The sequence below is a fragment of the Emys orbicularis genome, chromosome 10 (genome assembly GCF_028017835.1).
Source record: "Emys orbicularis isolate rEmyOrb1 chromosome 10, rEmyOrb1.hap1, whole genome shotgun sequence".
Classification (NCBI taxonomy): Eukaryota; Metazoa; Chordata; order Testudines; family Emydidae; genus Emys; species Emys orbicularis.
The window spans coordinates 18303923-18323489 of record NC_088692.1 but is presented as its reverse complement, the minus strand read 5'-3'; the positions used below and the strand labels follow the sequence as shown (position 1 = coordinate 18323489).

Sequence of the window (19567 nt, the reverse complement as noted above, 5' to 3'; positions counted from 1 at the left end):
ATACAGAGCACATTACAGGCTTTGACCCTTTCACTCTCACTCCAGCCGTATTCCCTGATGTACTAATATTCCATTTAAATCACAGTGGTACATTCACTCAGCTTTTGTGCTTGGTGCACGTTACTGTGGGTACATTCAGCAGAAGTGAGGTAATTGAAATGATTGCTTAAACCTCATTTCTTCAGTTTTTCTTTTTGAAATTGCACAACTCACTAAACATTATGTAGCAGCCATAAATTTATAAACAAAAAAATTAGTCTTGAGTAAATTGTTTATGTGAGAAAATAAGTTTGAGACCAACAGAAGGGATATGTGGGGAGAGGAAAAAATCCTAAACTGGATTAGTGTGGGAAATACAGACATTTAAGCCACACACAAAAAACACCAACCCCCCCCCCCCCCCCAAAGGTATCTTCACATTCTAGTTTCTATTACCCCTTTTGCAAGATGAACATTTCAATCTGAATTAAAGTTTACCGAAATACCAAGAATATAAGTTAGCTTGGTTTTTGTTGGTATTTAAAAAGGATATCTTTACGTTAAGGATCACACACACACACACTCACAATTTTCCCTACTTCTGTATAGCTAACACCTAATACTATAAAAAAAGATGTAGTTTTACTTTTGCTTTGTGCTGTTAAATTTCAGGCATTCACAAGGGAACATGACATTCACTGGGAGGTAGAAGTGCAGGCCCTTTCCACCCACCGTAAACGCTGCAGGAGGGTATTTATCATTAATATAGCAGCTCTACCACTCTAAGTTTGGGATCAAGAAGATATCACTTATTTGGATTCCTTCACAGAGCTGTCTTTTTCCATTCTCTGCAAGTGAATCAACAGATCTTGGAAGAAAACAATGGGGTGGCTTCATTCCCTGAACCCCTTTTAGGACTCTATGGAAATTCTATCCTCACCTCCAGCCCTTTCTTGAGACCAGGATCAAAAAAGCACAGGGAGTGGTGAAATAGTTATGTGGAGTGGATTGCTCTAAAGAGAAGTGAGAGAGCCATCCTCCAAGCTCTTCTACAGCAGGTGCTACAATAAAGGTCAAGTAGTTATACTTTTATGATGCTAAAGTAAGTGTCTTGTTCCTCAGAGAGGCATCTCTTCCCACTCCACCCCTCCAACAAAGGTATTTATTTCCAAATTGCCACTATATTTTGGTAATAACATGCACAGAAAAATGCCAGGTATAGTTACTTCAAAACAAAGGAATAGTTACTTCAATATCCCCAAGGCTGATCTTTCATTATGGTCTTCAACCAGTTTTCAAGCCATATGAAAGCATTCATAGCCAAGAGCCAGTGTAATCACTTGCAAGTCTAGATTTTGGAGTAAAACTCTTGAATTATGGCACAGATGTCTGAAGATTCTTCAGCAACTTTTTTTTTAAAAAAGGGATGGTTTTTATTGTATATGAACACCACGGTATTACTTAGTTATACCATTTAACAAAGCTGGTTGTTTTTAAACATACACCCTAAATGTAGTATGCTAGAGTTGTGTATCAATCCACATTATGAAAACTGGCAGGGGAAAAGCTGGAGGCCTGGCAGCTTGATAAAGCAGATTTTTAGCGTCTGGGAAGCCCATTAGAGGCTGTTTGGAATTGTGTTCTGCTGTTTCTATAGACATCTTTAGAAGTGAGCAAGTTAACATTAGCACATATTTTTCAAAGTTGATTAAGATGGAAAAGTTCATACCATTGAAAGCTACTATTTCAGGCTACTTATAGGCTTAAACTATTAACCCTACATCAGTTTACATTTTAAAGATTCTCTGCAGCCATGGAGACTAAGGGAAATTCTATCATCATGGAGTATTATTGCTCATTATATGGGACACTCATCATCATTGTCAGAATCCAGTTAGTTAAATGTCAGCTTTGAGACATTAACAAATGTTTCATTTTCCCCAGCAGTGTCTAACTTTGTAGAGTTCAAACTTGAATTTTTTGTTGATTGGGCCTGCTTTGTCACTTTCATATATGGCCTTTCCCCACAGATTTATTCACAGTTCCTAAATAAATAATAGCAGCTGCTACTATGAAAGCTATGAGAAGCAACAGTAGACGGAATTCCATTTGCTGCAGAGAAAAGACATTACAGTCTCTTCTGCTCCCATGACATTCCAGGCTTCTCAGCAGCATAGGCACTACTTCTCAGATTGAATAAACAGCAGTTATACTGACAAGCTTTACTCTTTGGGGGAAATATAATATATAGACATTTGCTATCTTTAGAATAAGTGCAGTAGTTCAGTAGGAGAGACTACTCTTTAAAATAGTAGCCCTGTGCCCCCCATAGATATATTTGTGAGGTTGAAGCATAGAAGTACTTTCACATCTCCACTCTCCATCCTGGCAAAGATCAGATACATTGTGAACACATACCAGGGATGGGCAAAAAAGCAAATTCAAAATGGTTTTCTCGAGTCTATATTTTAAATTAAAAGGTAACATCATTTACCTGTTTTACAGCTGAGACAAACATTGAAGAAAGATCATTTTAAAACAATGTTTAACTTTTAAGATGCCAGGATATGTTAACATCTTTCAGCTTTTTACTTGAGGAAACAGAAGTACAGTTTTAAAAACTGAAGTCATAACTCAGAAGACAGTATTATTTACAAGAGACAGATATATCTCGTACATCTATGGACAGTACAACATACATAAAAACAGACTTGTTACATGGCTCCATGACTACAGCAGTTTTCCAGATAATTGACTGTTAGGGTACATGTACCCTAGCTCACTTTCAACATAGTTTCAGTGCAACGAGTTGACAGTTACACTACAGCTAGTGACTAAATTCAAAATTTAAGTGTTCAGGAGCCCTATTTGGCAGAAATAATCCATGGTTTATTCAACCGACTAAGCTAGCCAACAGAAACAAATAAATACTATTTTAGCTAGGCCATAGATTCATTTTTAGCCATAATTCTGCACAAGTGCCCACAGAAAGAACTGAATGGGAATGAAGACTGTTAATTGGTCTCTTCCCACTAGAATCAGTAGTAAAAATCTCCACACCACTTAACTAGTTCTTAAATCACATACTTCACTACTTTCTGTGCCCACAAATCAGTAGCCTATTGATGGTGGGGCAACACTACTAACTTCATTATGAGGATACTATTCATACATTACAAAAGTGCCAATTCTTGTGCTTTAGTACCCAAGACTTCCCACATGGTGTGGATGTTAAATAAGTTCAGCAGGGCTCCCCATTGCATAAAATAGGTATTTCCCATATATAATCACCAGCAGCCTACAAAACTATATGCCTACCAGAGCAAACATGAGACGCTCTCAGCTGTTCAGATAATGGCATTTCTGCTGAATAGGGACCCGATTTAAATTAGAGCCAATGAGCAAAGTAACTGCTTCTATAATATTAAGTATACATGAATTCTAGAAACTGTTCCCAGGGTCATCTTATGCTGTAGCTTAATTAGCAAGTGATGCTTCATTCATTTTTCTTCTCCTTTTGCTTGAGAAGTTTGTTAATCTCCCTTTTTGCCATGCCAACATACTTCGTAATGATTCCATGTTGGTTTAATCCAGGAAACAGCAACAAAAAAATCACTAAAATGAGATCAGACAGAACATAAATTACTCAACAGTATATATTTTCTTAGAAAAAGTTCCTTTCACTATATAACCCCACATGCTCACTGAACCCTATTAAGTGTTCTTTATACAGTAATTCCTCGCTTAATGTTGTAGTTATGTTCCTGAAAAATGCTACTTTAAGCGAAACGATGTTAAGCTAATCCAATTTTACACACACCGTGTAAGTTGTAAACAAACAACGTAATACTGTACATAGCAATGATGATTGTGAAGCTTGGTAGAGGTGGTGGAGTCAGAGGATGGAATATTTCCCAAGGAATGCCTTACTGCTAAATGATAAAGTGGCACTTGGCTGAGCCCTCAAGGGTTAACACGTTGTTGTTAATGTAGCCTCACACTCTACAAGGCAGCACAAATGGAGGGAGGAGACACAGCATGGCAGAGAGAGACAGAGAGGGGGTGGGTGGGTGACAGACACACACGCATTGCCCCTTTAAGTACGCTGACCCCACTCTAAGTACACTGCCTTTTTAAATAGATCAGCAAGACAGCAGCTGCTGCCAGCAAGCTCCCTCCATCCTGAGCACTGTTGTGCCGCCACCCCCACTCTGTGGAGATGGGGTACAGAAGCAGGGAAAGGGGGATACCCTGACATTAACATCCCTCTTCCTCTTCCTCCTCCCCCTCCACCCCCCCCCCCCCACCCCCAGCAAGCAGGAGGCTCCCGGGAGCAGCTCCAAGGCAGAGGGTAGGAGCAGCACATGGCAGTGGGGGGAGGGACAGCTGAACTGCCCGGCAATTGATAGCCTGCTGGGCAGCTGCCGCACAGGGAACTTAGGGGAGCTGATAGGGCGGCTGCCAGTCCACCCTGGTTCCAAGCCCCCACTAGCGAGCTCCAACGGGCTGCTCTTTCTGCAAGCAGTGGACAAAGCAGGCAGCTGCCAAACAATGTTATAAGGGAGCATTACGCAACTTTAAACGAGCATGTTCTCTAATTGATCAACGTTAACTGGGATGACATTAAGTGAGGAGTTACTGTATTGCTTTTCCTTTCAGTGGAAGTAGGAAAGTATGTCCATCAGAAAACAGTGGGTTTCAAACAAATTAGCAGTTTAGCGTGTGAACTTTTGGCTATCATGTCTCTATTCAGAAGAGGGGGAAATATTCTTGCTTGCATCCACTCTGCAAAATATAAACACTTACCTATAAGGTAGGTGAGGAAGAGATTATGAACTTGCTGTCCTACCCAAGCAATTCCAGCAAGGGAACAGAGCATGGTCATGAAGTACTAAGAATGAGAGATAAAACATTAAGTTACTGTTCTGTCCGGGATTTCACAAAATTTTAAATTCCCAAATTTAAAAAGGAAAACTAACTTCCAACCACTTTAGTTGGAAGCACCCCTCGCTCACCCAACTACAAACACTATAGTTACAAGCATAATTTAAAATGCCTGACTTGAGATCAGACAAATGTTCTCATATTTTCAGTTTATCAGTTTCCCAGTATATTAACTGTTCCTTTTGTTTGCAAGGGTCTTTCACACAGATGTGGTAGAGAAATATTTGTGTGTAATTGCACCACCATTACAACTGATAAGAAAACTGGCAGGTGCAGCATCTGAAGCTATTTTTAGGCCTTAAAAGGAGCCTGGTTTTCAGATGGCAAGCGCTTACTGAAAGACATCTATTTAAGATGGTCTCAGAAGTTGAGCTCCTCAAAGTTGTTATACTCTGCTTTAAGGTTAAGGTTGGTCACAGTTCGAGTTTACATTGAAAAGTGTTTTGAACCCTCATTTGGTAGATTCACAAAAATAAGATGCATTCCCTGCATTGCAAACTCAACCAGAGTTGCCATATCTAAATACAAGATGCCATTTCATAAAGAGACAAAACCCTTGTTTCAAATATGAATAAAGCAGAATCACAATTTAAGTAATTTTTTCAACCCCGGTACGTAAAAACTCTTCAGGGCCAAGTGTGCAAAGTACCATTTTAGGCTTTTCTTCCTTCAACGTGAAGAGACGTTTCCACCAGCCAATAATTCTCCGACGAGTTTTTACCAGGTTGCTGCAAATTTCATGAAATCTTTGCTGTTGTTCTGTGGTCCTTTTTAAAAAGAAATTTTTTAAAATAAATTTACTACAATCTGAAATATTTTGAGCCTAAGATATCATCCAAAGGTCAGTTTAAAGTTCAGGATGTAAAAATCATTGCTCTTTCAGTAAAAGCAAAAAACGTGCAGAGACCTTAACTTTTCAACATCAGTATTATCTACACTGAAGCATGATCTTGATTTTGTTTACTTTTACATTTCCTTAAATTACTGTCATTTTATTGAGCACCCTATATTTATCAATCGACTATATACTTTGAACTTGTTTTTGAATTCACTGTACAGGTCTGTCGCATCTTACGTGCATTTAACATGCGCGATTTCAGCTTTATGCAGTCGGCAAAAAAAAAAAAAAAAAGAGAGCAAAATAACAATTTTAATACTGTACCTGTAGTGCGGGCGATTCCGCCTGCCATTCAACTCAATGTAATTTTGACTATACGCGGTTTTCGCTTTACGTGCTAACCGCGGAATGGAACCCCCGCGTAAGATGAGACTCGCCTGTATACTGAATCTCTCAAAAATTGTGTACTAATCTTTCAAGGGCAATTAATTCAAAAGGCTTGCATAATGCTACATTAGAGCATGCATAAGAGATGCACACCTCTACTGAAGTTTTATCCGCTATCCAGTTTATTGCACCGACTGTTGCATGTATGATTACCTGCCCTGTGGGCGGGTGGCGTATGTGTGCAGTCGGTGCAAGGAGCTCCTGGCCCTCAGAGACCATGTACGGACTTTGGAGGCCAGGGTGGCGGAACTGGAGGAGCTGAGAGAGGCAGAGAGGTATGTTGATGAGGCTTTCCGGGACACTGTAGAATTGTCCCACCTCCGCTTAGACAGCACCTGTGCTGTTAAGGAGGAAGAAGGTCCCAGGGAAGTAGAGCAGTCAATGGGAGCAGAGGGAAACTTTCCCGTAGTTGGGACCCTCCTTCCAGATGGTTCTGGGGTTGCCTCTCGCACTGAGGTTGCCTCTCCGGGGGAGGGAACTCCAGTTTCTAGGAAAAGGCAGGTGTTAGTAATGGGAGATTCGATTATTAGAAATGTAGATAGCTGGGTCTGTGATGACCGGGAGAACCGTATGGTGACTTGCCTGCCTGGTGCGAAGGTTGCGGATCTCTCGAGGCATCTAGATAGACTTATGTGTAGTGCTGGGGAGGAGCCGGTGGTCGTGGTACATGTAGGTACCAATGACATAGGGAAGGGTAGGAGAGATGTCCTGGAAGCCAAATTTAGGCTGCTAGGGAAGAGACTGAAATCCAGGACCTCTATGGTGGCATTTTCAGAAATGCTCCCAGTTCCACGCGCAGGGCCAGGTAGGCAGGCAGAGCTTCAGAGTCTCAATGCGTGGATGAGACGATGGTGTAGAGAGGAGGGGTTCACGTTCATTAGGAACTGGGGAAACTTCTGGGATGGGAGGAGCCTATACAGGAGAGATGGGCTCCACCTAAACCAAAGTGGAACCAGACTGCTGGCACTAAACATTAAAAAGGTTGTAGAGCAGTTTTTAAACTAGGAGATGGGGGAAAGCCGACTGCTGCAGAGGAGCGTGTGGATCGGACACAGACTTCCCTTAGGGGAGAGTCTGATGATAGAGAATCTCCAGGTTATAGTCAGGAGCAGAGGACTGAAAAGTATAATGTAAGGGCCGGATCAGATGATAAACAGCCACATAAAAAAGAATCTGGCACATCAGAAAAAGACAGGCTAATAAACAGGGACAAGTTTTTTAAGTGCTTGTACACAAATGCCAGAAGTCTAAATAATAAGATGGGTGAACTAGAGTGCCTTGTGATAAAGGAGAATATAGATATAATAGGCATCACAGAAACCTGGTGGACTCAGAGCAATCAATGGGACACAATCATTCCGGGGTACAAAATATATCGGAAGGACAGAACAGGCCGTGCAGGGGGAGGAGTGGCACTATATGTTAAAGAAAGTGTAGATTCAAATGAAGTAAAAATCTTAAGCGAATCCACAGGTTCCATAGAGTCTCTATGGATAGAAATTTCATGCTCTAGTAAAAATATAACATTAGGGATCTATTATCGACCACCTGACCAGGACAGTTATAGTGATGATGAAATGCTAAGGGAAATTAGAGAGGCTATCAAAATTAAGAACCCAATAATAGTGGGGGATTTCAATTATCCCCATATTGACTGGGAACATTTCACTTCAGGACGAAATGCAGAGATAAAATTTCTCGATACTTTAAATGACTGCTTCATGGAGCAGCTAGTACGGGAACCCACAAGGGGAGAGGCGACTCTAGATTTAATCCTGAGTGGAGCGCAGGAGCTGGTCCAAGAGGTAACTATAGCGGGACCGCTTGGAAATAGTGACCATAATACAATAGCATTCAACATCCCTGTGGTGGGAAGAACACCTCAACTGCCCAACACTGTGGCCTTTAATTTCAAAAGGGGGAACTATACAAAAATGAGGGGGTTAGTTAGACAAAAGTTAAAAGGTTCAGTGACTAAAGTGAAATCCCTGCAAGTTGCGTGGGCCCTTTTTAAAGACACCATAATAGAGGCTCAACTTCAATGTATACCCCAAATTAAGAAAAACAGTAAAAGAACTAAAAAAGAGCCACCGTGGCTTAACAACCATGTAAAAGAAGCAGTGAGAGATAAAAAGACTTCCTTTAAAAAGTGGAAGTCAAATCCTAGTGAGGCAAATAGAAAGGAGCACAAACACTGCCAACTTAAGTGCAAGAGTGTAATAAGAAAAGCCAAAGAGGAGTTTGAAGAACAGCTAGCCAAAAACTCCAAAGGTAATAACAAAATGTTTTTTAAGTACATGAGAAGCAGGAAGCCTGCTAAACAACCAGTGGGGCCCCTTGACGATGAAAATACAAAAGGAGCGCTTAAAGATGATAAAGTCATTGTGGAGAAACTAAATGGATTCTTTGCTTCAGTCTTCACGGCTGAGGATGTTAGGGAGATTCCCAAACCTGAGCTGGCTTTTGTAGGTGACAAATCTGAGGAACTGTCACAGATTGAAGTATCACTAGAGGAGGTTTTGGAATTAATTGATAAACTCAACATTAACAAGTCACCGGGACCAGATGGCATTCACCCAAGAGTTCTGAAAGAACTCAAATGTGAAGTTGCGGAACTATTAACTAAGGTTTGTAACCTGTCCTTTAAATCGGCTTCGGTACCCAATGACTGGAAGTTAGCTAATGTAACGCCAATATTTAAAAAGGGCTCTAGGGGTGATCCCGTCAATTACAGACCGGTAAGTCTAACGTCGGTACCGGGCAAATTAGTTGAAACAATAGTAAAGAACAAAATTGTCAGACACATAGAAAAACAAACTCTTGAGCAATAGTCAACATGGTTTCTGTAAAGGGAAATCGTGTCTTACTAATCTATTAGAGTTCTTTGAAGGGGTCAACAAACATGTGGACAAGGGGGATCCGGTGGACATAGTGTACTTAGATTTCCAGAAAGCCTTTGACAAGGTCCCTGACCAAAGGCTCTTACGTAAATTAAGCTGTCATGGGATAAAAGGGAAGGTCCTTTCATGGATTGAGAACTGGTTAAAGGACAGGGAACAAAGGGTAGGAATTAATGGTAAATTCTCAGAATGGAGAGGGGTAACTAGTGGTGTTCCCCAAGGGTCAGTCCTAGGACCTATCCTATTCAATTTATTCATAAATGATCTGGAGAAAGGGGTAAACAGTGAGGTGGCAAAGTTTGCAGATGATACTAAACTACTCAAGATAGTTAAGACCAAAGCAGATTGTGAAGAACTTCAAAAAGATCTCACAAAACTAAGTGATTGGGCAACAAAATGGCAAATGAAATTTAATGTGGATAAATGTAAAGTAATGCACATTGGAAAAAATAACCCCAACTATACATACAACATGATGGGGGCTAATTTAGCTACAACGAGTCAGGAAAAAGATCTTGGCGTCATCGTGGATAGTTCTCTAAAGATGTCCACGCAGTGTGCAGAGCCGGTCAAAAAAGCAAACAGGATGTTAGGAATCATTAAAAAGGGGATAGAGAATAAGACTGAGAATATATTATTGCCCTTATATAAATCCATGGTTCGCCCACATCTCGAATACTGTGTACAGATGTGGTCTCCTCACCTCAAAAAAGATATTCTAGCACTAGAAAAGGTTCAGAAAAGAGCAACTAAAATGATTAAGGGTTTAGAGAGGGTCCCATATGAGGAAAGATTAAAGAGGCTAGGACTCTTCAGTTTGGAAAAGAGAAGACTAAGGGGGGACATGATAGAGGTATATAAAATCATGAGTGATGTTGAGAAAGTGGATAAGGAAAAGTTATTTACTTATTCCCATAATACAAGAACTAGGGGTCACCAAAAGAAATTAATAGGCAGCAGGTTTAAAACAAATAAAAGGAAGTTCTTCTTCACGCAGCGCACAGTCAACTTGTGGAACTCCTTACCTGAGGAGGTTGTGAAGGCTAGGACTATAACAATGTTTAAAAGGGGACTGGATAAATTCATGGTGGCTAAGTCCATAAATGGCTATTAGCCAGGATGGGTAAGAATGGTGTCCCTAGCCTCTGTTCGTCAGAGGATGGAGATGGATGGCAGGAGAGAGATCACTTGATCATTGCCTGTTAGGTTCACTCCCTCTGGGGCACCTGGCATTGGCCACTGTCGGTAGACAGATACTGGGCTAGATGGACCTTTGGTCTGACCCAGTACGGCCTTTCTTATGTTCTTACCAAGTCTGGCTACACTAGCTGATACTCTTGCATAGAATTCCCCCCCCCCCAACAGCTGTATGGTCTTACCCTGGCATTAGCCAATTATCCCACTTTAGATTCTGTTTTTTTAAAAATCCAACATGTAATTCTCTAGGTTTTCCTTCCAGTAGGTCAGGTTATCGTTACTTCTTTCTGTAAAAGTTCACTTTCCTTCCCCCAAGTTGAAGTGTTGATTATTTCACACCCAAATTTCTACTCTAGGTCCCTGTGTATTACTTTCTTCATCCTTATTTATGTTTAGTACTACTCCACTTCAGTACCTACAATTTTCATCCATGTGCTGTATACTCCCCTTTCTAGATTTTTAGTCAGTCCATATTTAACACAAATCACTCCCTGTGCAAGTTTGAATTGTTAAGACTTGAAGTGTTAGCTTTAGAAGAATAAAGTTAGTAGTGGGGCAACACCTTAAAGCAGTTTAAGGCAATATTGCCCATCACAAAAGACATCTTTAGCTGGAATGAGGCAGAGCTGGGAAGACGTGCAGTACCCCACCTTCCTCATCTTCTAAAATAAAATTAAGTTCGATTTCTTACGAGTGGACTCACTAGCATCTTTTGGTTAGCAGATGATGAGTGCCTGACCCTTACATGCTACAGTATACACAACTGACCTGATATTAGCCACTCAATTGCCCATTTTGACAATGTTCATTTTCATAAATCGGAAAGCTATAAGGGGTTTATTTCTTTAGTTTTGATTTTACGTACCATTTATTAGAGCCAAAAATTCTAGGAGCAAGAGCAGGAACAAGATAGTCAGCCAGACACAGGAACATGACAAAACAAGAGACACCTGAAAGAACAGAAGGGTCCAGGTAGTAGATCATCCTGTAAAGAAAAGGCAATATAAAAATTGCTTTTTTGTGGATTTCTGAAAATTCAGTTAGTCTAAATCTTTAAATTGCTGCATTTAAAAGGATGTTGTCTGAGTGCAACACAAATTTAGATTTAAACAAATTTAACAAGTTAAGTGGTTCAAAGTTGCTCTCCGCTCCAGTGATAAAAAAAAAACACAATACAGAACTATTCCCCTGCAGTACCCTCCACTGAAAGATCACTGTATTGAATACAAGTGAAAAGAATGAATGCAACAAGCGAAACTGACTTCTGTTGTCTAGTCTAAAACAAGGGAAATGCAATAATAATGGCATAAGTAGTGAAAAGTATACCAGTTCTTTAGTTTGCAGGCAGTAAACAAGTGATTTAAGATGACAAGCAACTTTTGTGGCAATCATGGGTGCCAAACTAGTTAACACTAAAACCTGCAGCAAGACAATGTGCTATGCAAATTGTTTAGCAATACAGAATGTTTACACTATTTCAGGAAGGGACAGTTACTTCACTTGTACTTCTAATTTTATGAAGATGTCATCTTAAGACTTGTCACTCTTGATTTGCAGTTCCCTAGCACAGGCAAGCAAAACACCATCCCAAGGACAGCAGGTTGGGGATACTTCCCCAACCCACGTTAAGTGTTGATACACCAAGGAGCTTTTATGAAAACACAAGGCATGGTGAGTGCTAGCTCAAGAATCAAGAAACTGATCGTACTTTAATCCCTACAAAAAACGAGTTATTTTACAAGCACCAAAGAATCACTATTTGCACATTTGTTTTCCATGTCCACTGAATGTAGGACAAGAAGTAATCTGCTTAATCTAGAGCAGGGAAGATTTAGGTTGAATATTAAGAAAAACTTTAGGACAATTAAGTACTCGAATAGGTTACCAACGGAGGTTATGAAAACTCAGTCATTGAAAGTTTTTAAGAACAGGTTAGACAAACCCGTCAGGGATAGTCTAGGTGTAGTTGGTCCTACGTCGGCACTGAGGGCTGGACTAGATGGCCTCAAGGTCCCTTCCAGCCCTTCATTTCTAGATGAAGTGGTAGAACTTCCTAGTGTACATGCAGCTGTATCTGTATAAAGATATTTCTATCGGTATAGCTTGTTTTACCCTATGGGGAAAATCAAGAACTGTGTTTAGACCAGACCTAGAACCTTTTATCCACAACTGGCACTGATCATCTCAGATACACAGGTCCTCAACACTCTATTTAGAGGATCATGAGGAGGTTTACTAAATTCTAGACTCTGCCCTCACCTCAGCATTCCAAGAGGAAGCTCTCTGGGCCAGCTCATGACGGTTATGGAAGTATTCAGAGGATACAAGTCTATGAGATACGTCATCTTGAGTACTCAAGTGTTGTAATATTTGTAAAAAGCAACAGAGGGTCCTGTGGCACCTTTAAGACTAACAGAAGTATTGGGAGCATAAGCTTTCGTGGGTAAGAACCTCACTTCTTCAGATGCAAGTAATGGAAATCTCCAGAGGCAGGTAACTTGCATCTGAAGAAGTGAGGTTCTTACCCACGAAAGCTTATGCTCCCAATACTTCTGTTAATCTTAAAGGTGCCACAGGACCCTCTGTTGCTTTTTACAGATTCAGACTAACACGGCTACCCCTCTGATACGTAATATTTGTAGGTATATCTGACACCCGTGGCACTACAAGCCTAACCCCAAGGCACAGCTGAATCTGTTCATCAGTGAGGTACACTATTCTGCCCCTCTTGTGAGAGTTTGAGACCAAACGACATTCTAAGAAAACAAGTAGTCTGAAGTGGACTGAACTTTAAGTACAAAGATCTAAAGTGCTTTGACAACAGCACTTAATTACTGGAGCACAGCAGCAAGGTTCCTCTAATGCAGTGTTTTTCAAAGTTTGGGCCGTGGCATGTAAAGCACTGGGTCGCCTTGCTCAGCAACCACAGACCCTAGCAGCTCTGGTCAACACTGCCCATCGGGACATTACAAGTCCCATTGGTGGTGCTTCAGAGCTAAGGCAGGCTAGCGCCTACCTGTTCTGACACCGCGCTGCGCCCCGGAAGTGGCCAGGTCTGGCAGGGGGCCATGGGGCTCCGCGCGCTACTCTCGCCCCAAGCACCAGCTCCTGGCCAATGGGAGCTGGGGGGGGGGGGTGTGTGTGCAGTCTGCGGTGCCAGGACAGGCAGGAAACCTGCCTCCGCACCCCCGGCTGTGCCGCTGATCAGGAGCCACCAGAGGTAAGCCTGCACCCCAATCCCCTGCCCTAGCCCTGAGCCCCCCCAACCCAGAACCCCTTCCTGCACCCCAAACCCCTCATCCCTGGCCCCAGCCCAGAGCCTTCACCCCCAGCCCTGACCCCCTCCTGCACCCCAACCCCCTGCCCCAGCCCTGAGCCCCCCCCAAACCGAGCCCCTCCTGCACCCCTCATCCCCAGCACCGAGCCCTGGCCCCCATCCCGCACACTAAGCATCTGCCCCAGCCCAGAGCCCCCTCCCACACCGAACCCCTCATTCCCAGCCCCACTCCACAGCCCACACCCCAACCCTCTGCTCCAGCCCTGAGCCTCTCCCACACCCCAAACCCCTCATCCACAGCTCCATTGGGTTGCGGGCATCAACAATTTTCTTCAACTGGGTCCCCAGAAAAAAAGTTTGAAAACCATTGCTCTAAGGTTTCTGGGACTAAATCATCAGTGCTGCCACTGGCCTGTGTGTGGGTGGAACGTGGCTTGTGCTCCTTCCTGTTACCACTGTTTTCAGAAAGAGAAATCTTTAGAGCTTGGGGAGTTCTGCTTTACTTGCATAAACAGAGATCTTGCATAAACAGAGATCCTGGAGTAAGAATCCTGCACAAATGCCTCTTTAGAGAAGTAAAGACTTGCTAAGTTTCTCTGCATTTTTGCTATCAAAAGAAGTAAGTGGTCACAGGGTGCTGCACTCACAGAAAAGCAAAGGAAACAGCACCCATCAATACAAGTGGAAACCAAGCTCTCTCCCAACGAAGGATTTTGTCAGCTACCAGAATTACTTCTCCCCATCCTTGCAAATGTTCTTCCAAACTTGCAGTCTCTGCAGCCTGTATTTAAAAAAAAAAAAAAAAAAGCTTCATCATTCATTAAGAAATCAAATAATTCTTGCATCTAAAGTGCTTTATAGATACACAAATCATATTAAATAAGGACCCTTGGCTGTGAAGCCACTCTCAACTAAGTTATTTTTTATTAAGATACCAGATATGGGTAGTTCCTTTTTTCAATTAGAAAAACATTTTTATATCAACAATTCACCTCAGTCAGACCCAAAAGAGTATGGGATAAAGCAATATAGTCAGTTTCAATCAAAACAGCGAGACTGAGATTTTCTAAGCAATTTACAGAGTAGAATGTCTCTCTAAATCCCCTACACTGTTTTGAGACTCCCAACCTGAATAGGATCCCAAGACATACTGCTATATTAAAAGATTTGTAATTTGCTATTTTCAGACATAGAAGAAATCCCCTAGTCTAGTGTTTCCCAACCTTTATTAGGTCCCATAGCCCCTTCTTGAAAATATGATATTCTAAGTACCACATGCAAATTTCTCTTTTCTATGCACATTTAATTTAGCCCTTCATAAGCTTAATTTAAGTATATCTAGACTGTGAAGTAAATGCCTAGCAGGCCTAAAATGTTAGATAATAACTATGTCTGGCTAGAAAATAAAAATTCCAATAAAAAATTCTCCGATTTCAACCTTTGTTTTTGTTCCAATGTGAAACAAAAGCAAGACCTTTCTCCTCCCCCAATAAATACTTCTGAAATAGCCAATAGAACAGTGATTAGGGCACTCACCCAGAATATAGCAGACCCAGATTCAAGTTTCTGGTCTGAATCATGCAAACCAGGGACTTGTTGAATATGGGTTTCCTACAACCCAGGAGAGTGCCCTAACCACGGGGCTACTGGCTATTCTAGGGTGGGTTTCTGGTTTCAACCAGAAATTCTGTTCTGGACCTGAGAAACCTTCCTGATAAAAGTTTCATCTGAACGATACATTTCAACTAATGAATATTTTCAATTTCCAACAAAAAATTTAATCTAAAATGAGGAGTTCAGGGTGTGGGAGGGGCTTCGGGATGGAGCAGGCTGTTGCAGGGATGGGTGAGGGCTCCAGGTAGGGGTGCAGGCTCTGGGGTGAGGCTGGGGATGAGGGGTTGGGGGTGCAGGAGGGTGCTTCGGGCTGGGACCGAGGGGTTCAGAGGGTGGGAGAGGGATCAAGGCTGGGGTGGGGGGGCTGGGGTGTGTGTGTGTGTGTGTGGGGGGGGGGGGGGTGTCAGGGTCCAGACTCCAGGCAGTGCTTACCTGAAGCAGCTCCCAGAAGCAGTGTCTTGACCACCCTCTGCACACTGCCCCATCCGCAGGTGCCGCCCCTGCAGCTCCCATTGGCCATGGTTCCCAGCCAATGGGAGCTGCGGGGGCGACACTTGTGGCGGGGACAGCGTGCGGAGACCCCTGGCTGCCCCTACGCATAGGAGCCGGAGGGGGGACATGCCACTGCTTCCAGGAGCCGTGCAGAGCCACAGCACGCGCGGAGCAGGGCAAACCCCCGACCCCCAGCTGGAGCGCCAGAGTGGGTCAAGCCCGACCCTGCTCCCCGGCGGGAGCTCGAGGGCCAGATTAAATGTCTGAAGGGCCGGATGCAGCCCCTGAGCTGTAGTTTACCCACCCCTGTTCTAGACCCAACTGACACCACCCCCAGCATGTGCGCGTGCGCGCGCACACACACACACACACACACTTCCCCAGGGAGATAGGAGGAAAACCCCCATGTGCCCCAGGCCTCCCAGTACTGCAGGGCCCAGTCTGCAGCCTCTGCAGGGTAGGGAGTACAGAGGGAGCTCATACTCTGCAGTGGCTTTGTTTGTGACAGGCCCTTCTATTGCACCAATCCCCACAGCTGCACATTTTGAACCAGCTGTGTATGTGTGTCTCTTTTTAAAGATGAGCTCTGAAGGGTGATATGGAACTTTGCAAATTCACTTCAGCAGCTCAAGTTGTGCAGCTTGGTGCAAGCGGAAATCTAGGCTTAGCAAAAAATAAATAAAAAAGTCTTATTCACCATTATGGCTCAAAGCAGACAAGTGCATTTTGCTTCCCAAGCATTTTCTAAAATGCTGCAGTGCAGGGGATGACTGTACTAAAAAAAAAAAAAAAGTTTCAAGAGCTTTTGGGTATCACTTTCAATAAGGTCTCTTAGCACAGAGTTTGGGAACCTTCTGCTTTAATATAAACCATAACAAATGGGTTAACCACTGATACAAAGTCATGGTTAATCCATCAGACTTCAAGGCCAGAGAACACCACTGCAATGAGAATGTATATTGATGATAAGTTCAAATTGCCTATTGTTTCAGTTCTCCTCTTAAAAGTGAATTATGATTTTTCCAGGTTTTTGTTTTAGTTTGTGCATTTGGTAGCACCTACATCTAGTCAGTTTCACTATTTCCTCCTTCCTGTATTTTCAAGAAGTAATTTCCCCCCTTTTGTCTATTTGGAATTTTTAGAATAATACAAGTTGAAGAATCTTAAAATATAGTTATAAAACACATATGTCCAAGGGAGTACCCTAAATAACTACTCCGTTTTGTTTTATTTAAATTTCAAACTGAATGGAAGATAAACTCGTTCTTCCCCTGTTCTGCTACCACCACCGATCAAATCTTCACTTCTTCCACCCTTAGCTTTGTAGCTATATCCATCCCTTACGTTAAACTGTCCGACTAGCCACCCTGCAACTTCTGTGGTTTTCTTACATCTGTCAAACACCTAGTCACACCCAAAATACGCTGAATATGAACATCCCGAGGAAAGGCTGATAGCTTGTAATCTCTGTGAGAGAACCTAAGAAAGAAAGCCTGTATATATTACGTAAAAAACAATCGGATTTTAAAATTGCATACAGGACTGGACCAATTACAAGTGACCAAGGCCTCGTGTGGGGTTTGCTTGGAAGCGCCGAGCTAATCCCTGTTCCCTTTATTAGCGGGGCAGGTGCTAACACCACAAGGATGCCCTGCGCAGCCAGCGGCTGCAGCCCTTCTGCGCGCACTGACCAAAGCCACCCCAGGTTGGGGGAGGGGAGGCTGAACCAGTGGAGACCTTTGGCCACCGGCGCTTAGACGGGCTCAGGCGGTGAGCAAGCACAGGGGAAGCACACGGAGACTGACAGGCCGCCCTGCGGCTGCACACCCCCTCCGGGCCCAGGGAGCCGCTAGGCAGGCGGCGCCACGCCATCTGTCCGGATAGGCTCGGCCTCCCGCAACGAGCGCTCCGTCCCCGCCGCACAAACAGCCCCGCTCCTGCGGAAGGGGGAGCCAGTCCCCAGCAGCGTCTCCCGGAGGCGGGCGAAACGGGGCAGGCCGGGATCCCTTCGCTACGGGATGGCGGAGGGGTAAATTTCCGTTGGTCGCCACGCCCGGCTGGAGAGCGAGGGCTGAAGACGCGTGTAGCTGGGGTGGGGGAAGAGGAGACGCAGCCCCACTGTCTCCCTCCTTCCCCGAACAGACCGCGCCCAGGGAGAGAAGAATGGCACAAGGGGCCGGAGACGCTCGCGTCCCCTTCCGGCTTCCCAAACGACCCGGCTCCGACAGACCCGCTCACCAGCTGGTTCGCGCTCTTGTTGTCTCCCTCCGCCATTTTGTGCGAATCTGATGTGTGCTGCGGTTGCTGCTTCTCGTCCTCTGGCCGCGCCCTCCCCCTCGCTGCACTGCAGCCGTCAAACAGCGCTGCCGCGGCCCGCCAGACACACGGGCCGCCGCCCTTATAGACGCGGCGTCCAGTGGGGGAGGGAGAAGCTGCTGGCTCCACCCACACGCCGTGCCCGCCCAATTGGTTGGCCGACTCAAACCCTGGGTCAGGCCAATCCCAGAGCGCTCAACTGCAACCGGTGCCTGCTGGCAGTTGTTGTTTGAATACAGACAGCGACCAATCAGGGAGCCGCTTCTTTTCTCCTTCTCAGTAGCGTACAGCGCTAACTGGTCGCCGGGGTCGCATAGGGGAAAGCTCCCCCGTGGTGACGGAACCAAATCTCCCTGGGGGTAGTGAGAGGGGGAGTCAGTTGGGGCTGGGGAAAGGGAGATACTCCACCATTCACAGCCCCCCAGATCTAGGGGGGAAGGGGCAGAGAGACTCTCCCTCAGGGCCAGCTTTAGGCCAATTTCCCAGAATCGGGCCCCACGCCTAAGAGGGCCCCCGTGGCCTAAAGAAGAGCGCCTAACTTAGGCACCTTTTAAATTTTTTTACTCACCCAGCGGCGGTCCGGGTCTTCGGCGGCGGCGGGTCCTTCACTCGCTCCAGGTCTTGTGAAGGACCCGCCGCCGAAGACCTGGACCGTCGCCGGGTATTCAAATCGGGCCCCGCACTTACTAAAGCCGGCCCTGCTCTCCCGTTCACAGCTGAACCTCGGGGTGCTTTGCCAGTGCAGTGGGTGCCTGCCTCAGTAGTAGCTTTCTACCTCCTGCACAAGTAGACTCATAAGAGGGGTCCCTGAAGAGGGACAGGGAAGAGGAATAAATTGCCTAGGGAGGTTGTGGAATCTCCATCCCTGGAGATATTTAAGAGTAGGTTAGATAAATGTCTATCAGGGATGGTCTAAACAGTATTTGGTCCTGCCATGCGGGCAGGGGACTGGACTCGATGACCTCTCGAGGTCCCTTCCAGTCCTAGAATCTATGAATCTATGAGGTGTGTGAGGGGGGGACAGAAATAAACTGGAGGGTATAACCCTGAGCCACAGTGCTGAGGACCCAACGGTCGGAAGTTATAGAGCAGGCGGGGTAGGCAACCTATGGCACGCGTGCCGAAGGCGGCACACGAGCTGATTGTCAGTGGCACTCACACTGCCTGGGTCCTGGCCCCTGGTCTGGGGGGGCTCTGCATTTTAATTTAATTTTAAATGAAGCTTCTTAAACATTTTAAAAACCTTATTTACTTCACATACAACAATAGTTTAATTATATATTATAGACTTATAGAAAGAGACCTTCTAAAAACATTAAAATGTATTACTGGCACGCGAAATCTTAAATTAGAGTGAATAAATGAAGACTTGGCACACCACTTCTGAAAGGTTGCCGACCCCCGTTATAGAGGCACAGGCGGGGAGGAAAGGGGATAGACGGTTGAAGAAACGCTGGGAAGCAGGATCCAGGACACAGACTGGCAGGTCGCCCTCAAGCGCACCCTCAAAATGCTCACTTACCACCCTGTTGGGTGCGGGTCGAGCTCAACTGAGCAGAGGAC

At 44.4% G+C, this 19567-nt stretch overlaps 1 protein-coding gene across 1 annotated transcript; it reads right to left on the bottom strand.

Annotated features, from left to right (window-relative positions):
* Positions 1–2426: 2426 nt before the first annotated feature.
* On the bottom strand, positions 2427–18059 carry ARL6IP1 (ADP ribosylation factor like GTPase 6 interacting protein 1). The gene is made up of 6 exons (XM_065411533.1): positions 17927–18059; positions 14230–14363; positions 11171–11290; positions 5573–5690; positions 4786–4870; positions 2427–3594 (listed from the first exon to the last, which is right to left on the bottom strand). The coding sequence occupies exons 1-6, from the start codon at positions 17960–17962 to the stop codon at positions 3476–3478; spliced, it is 612 nt and encodes a 203-aa protein (XP_065267605.1). The 5' UTR covers positions 17963–18059; the 3' UTR covers positions 2427–3475.
* Positions 18060–19567: the final 1508 nt, after the last annotated feature.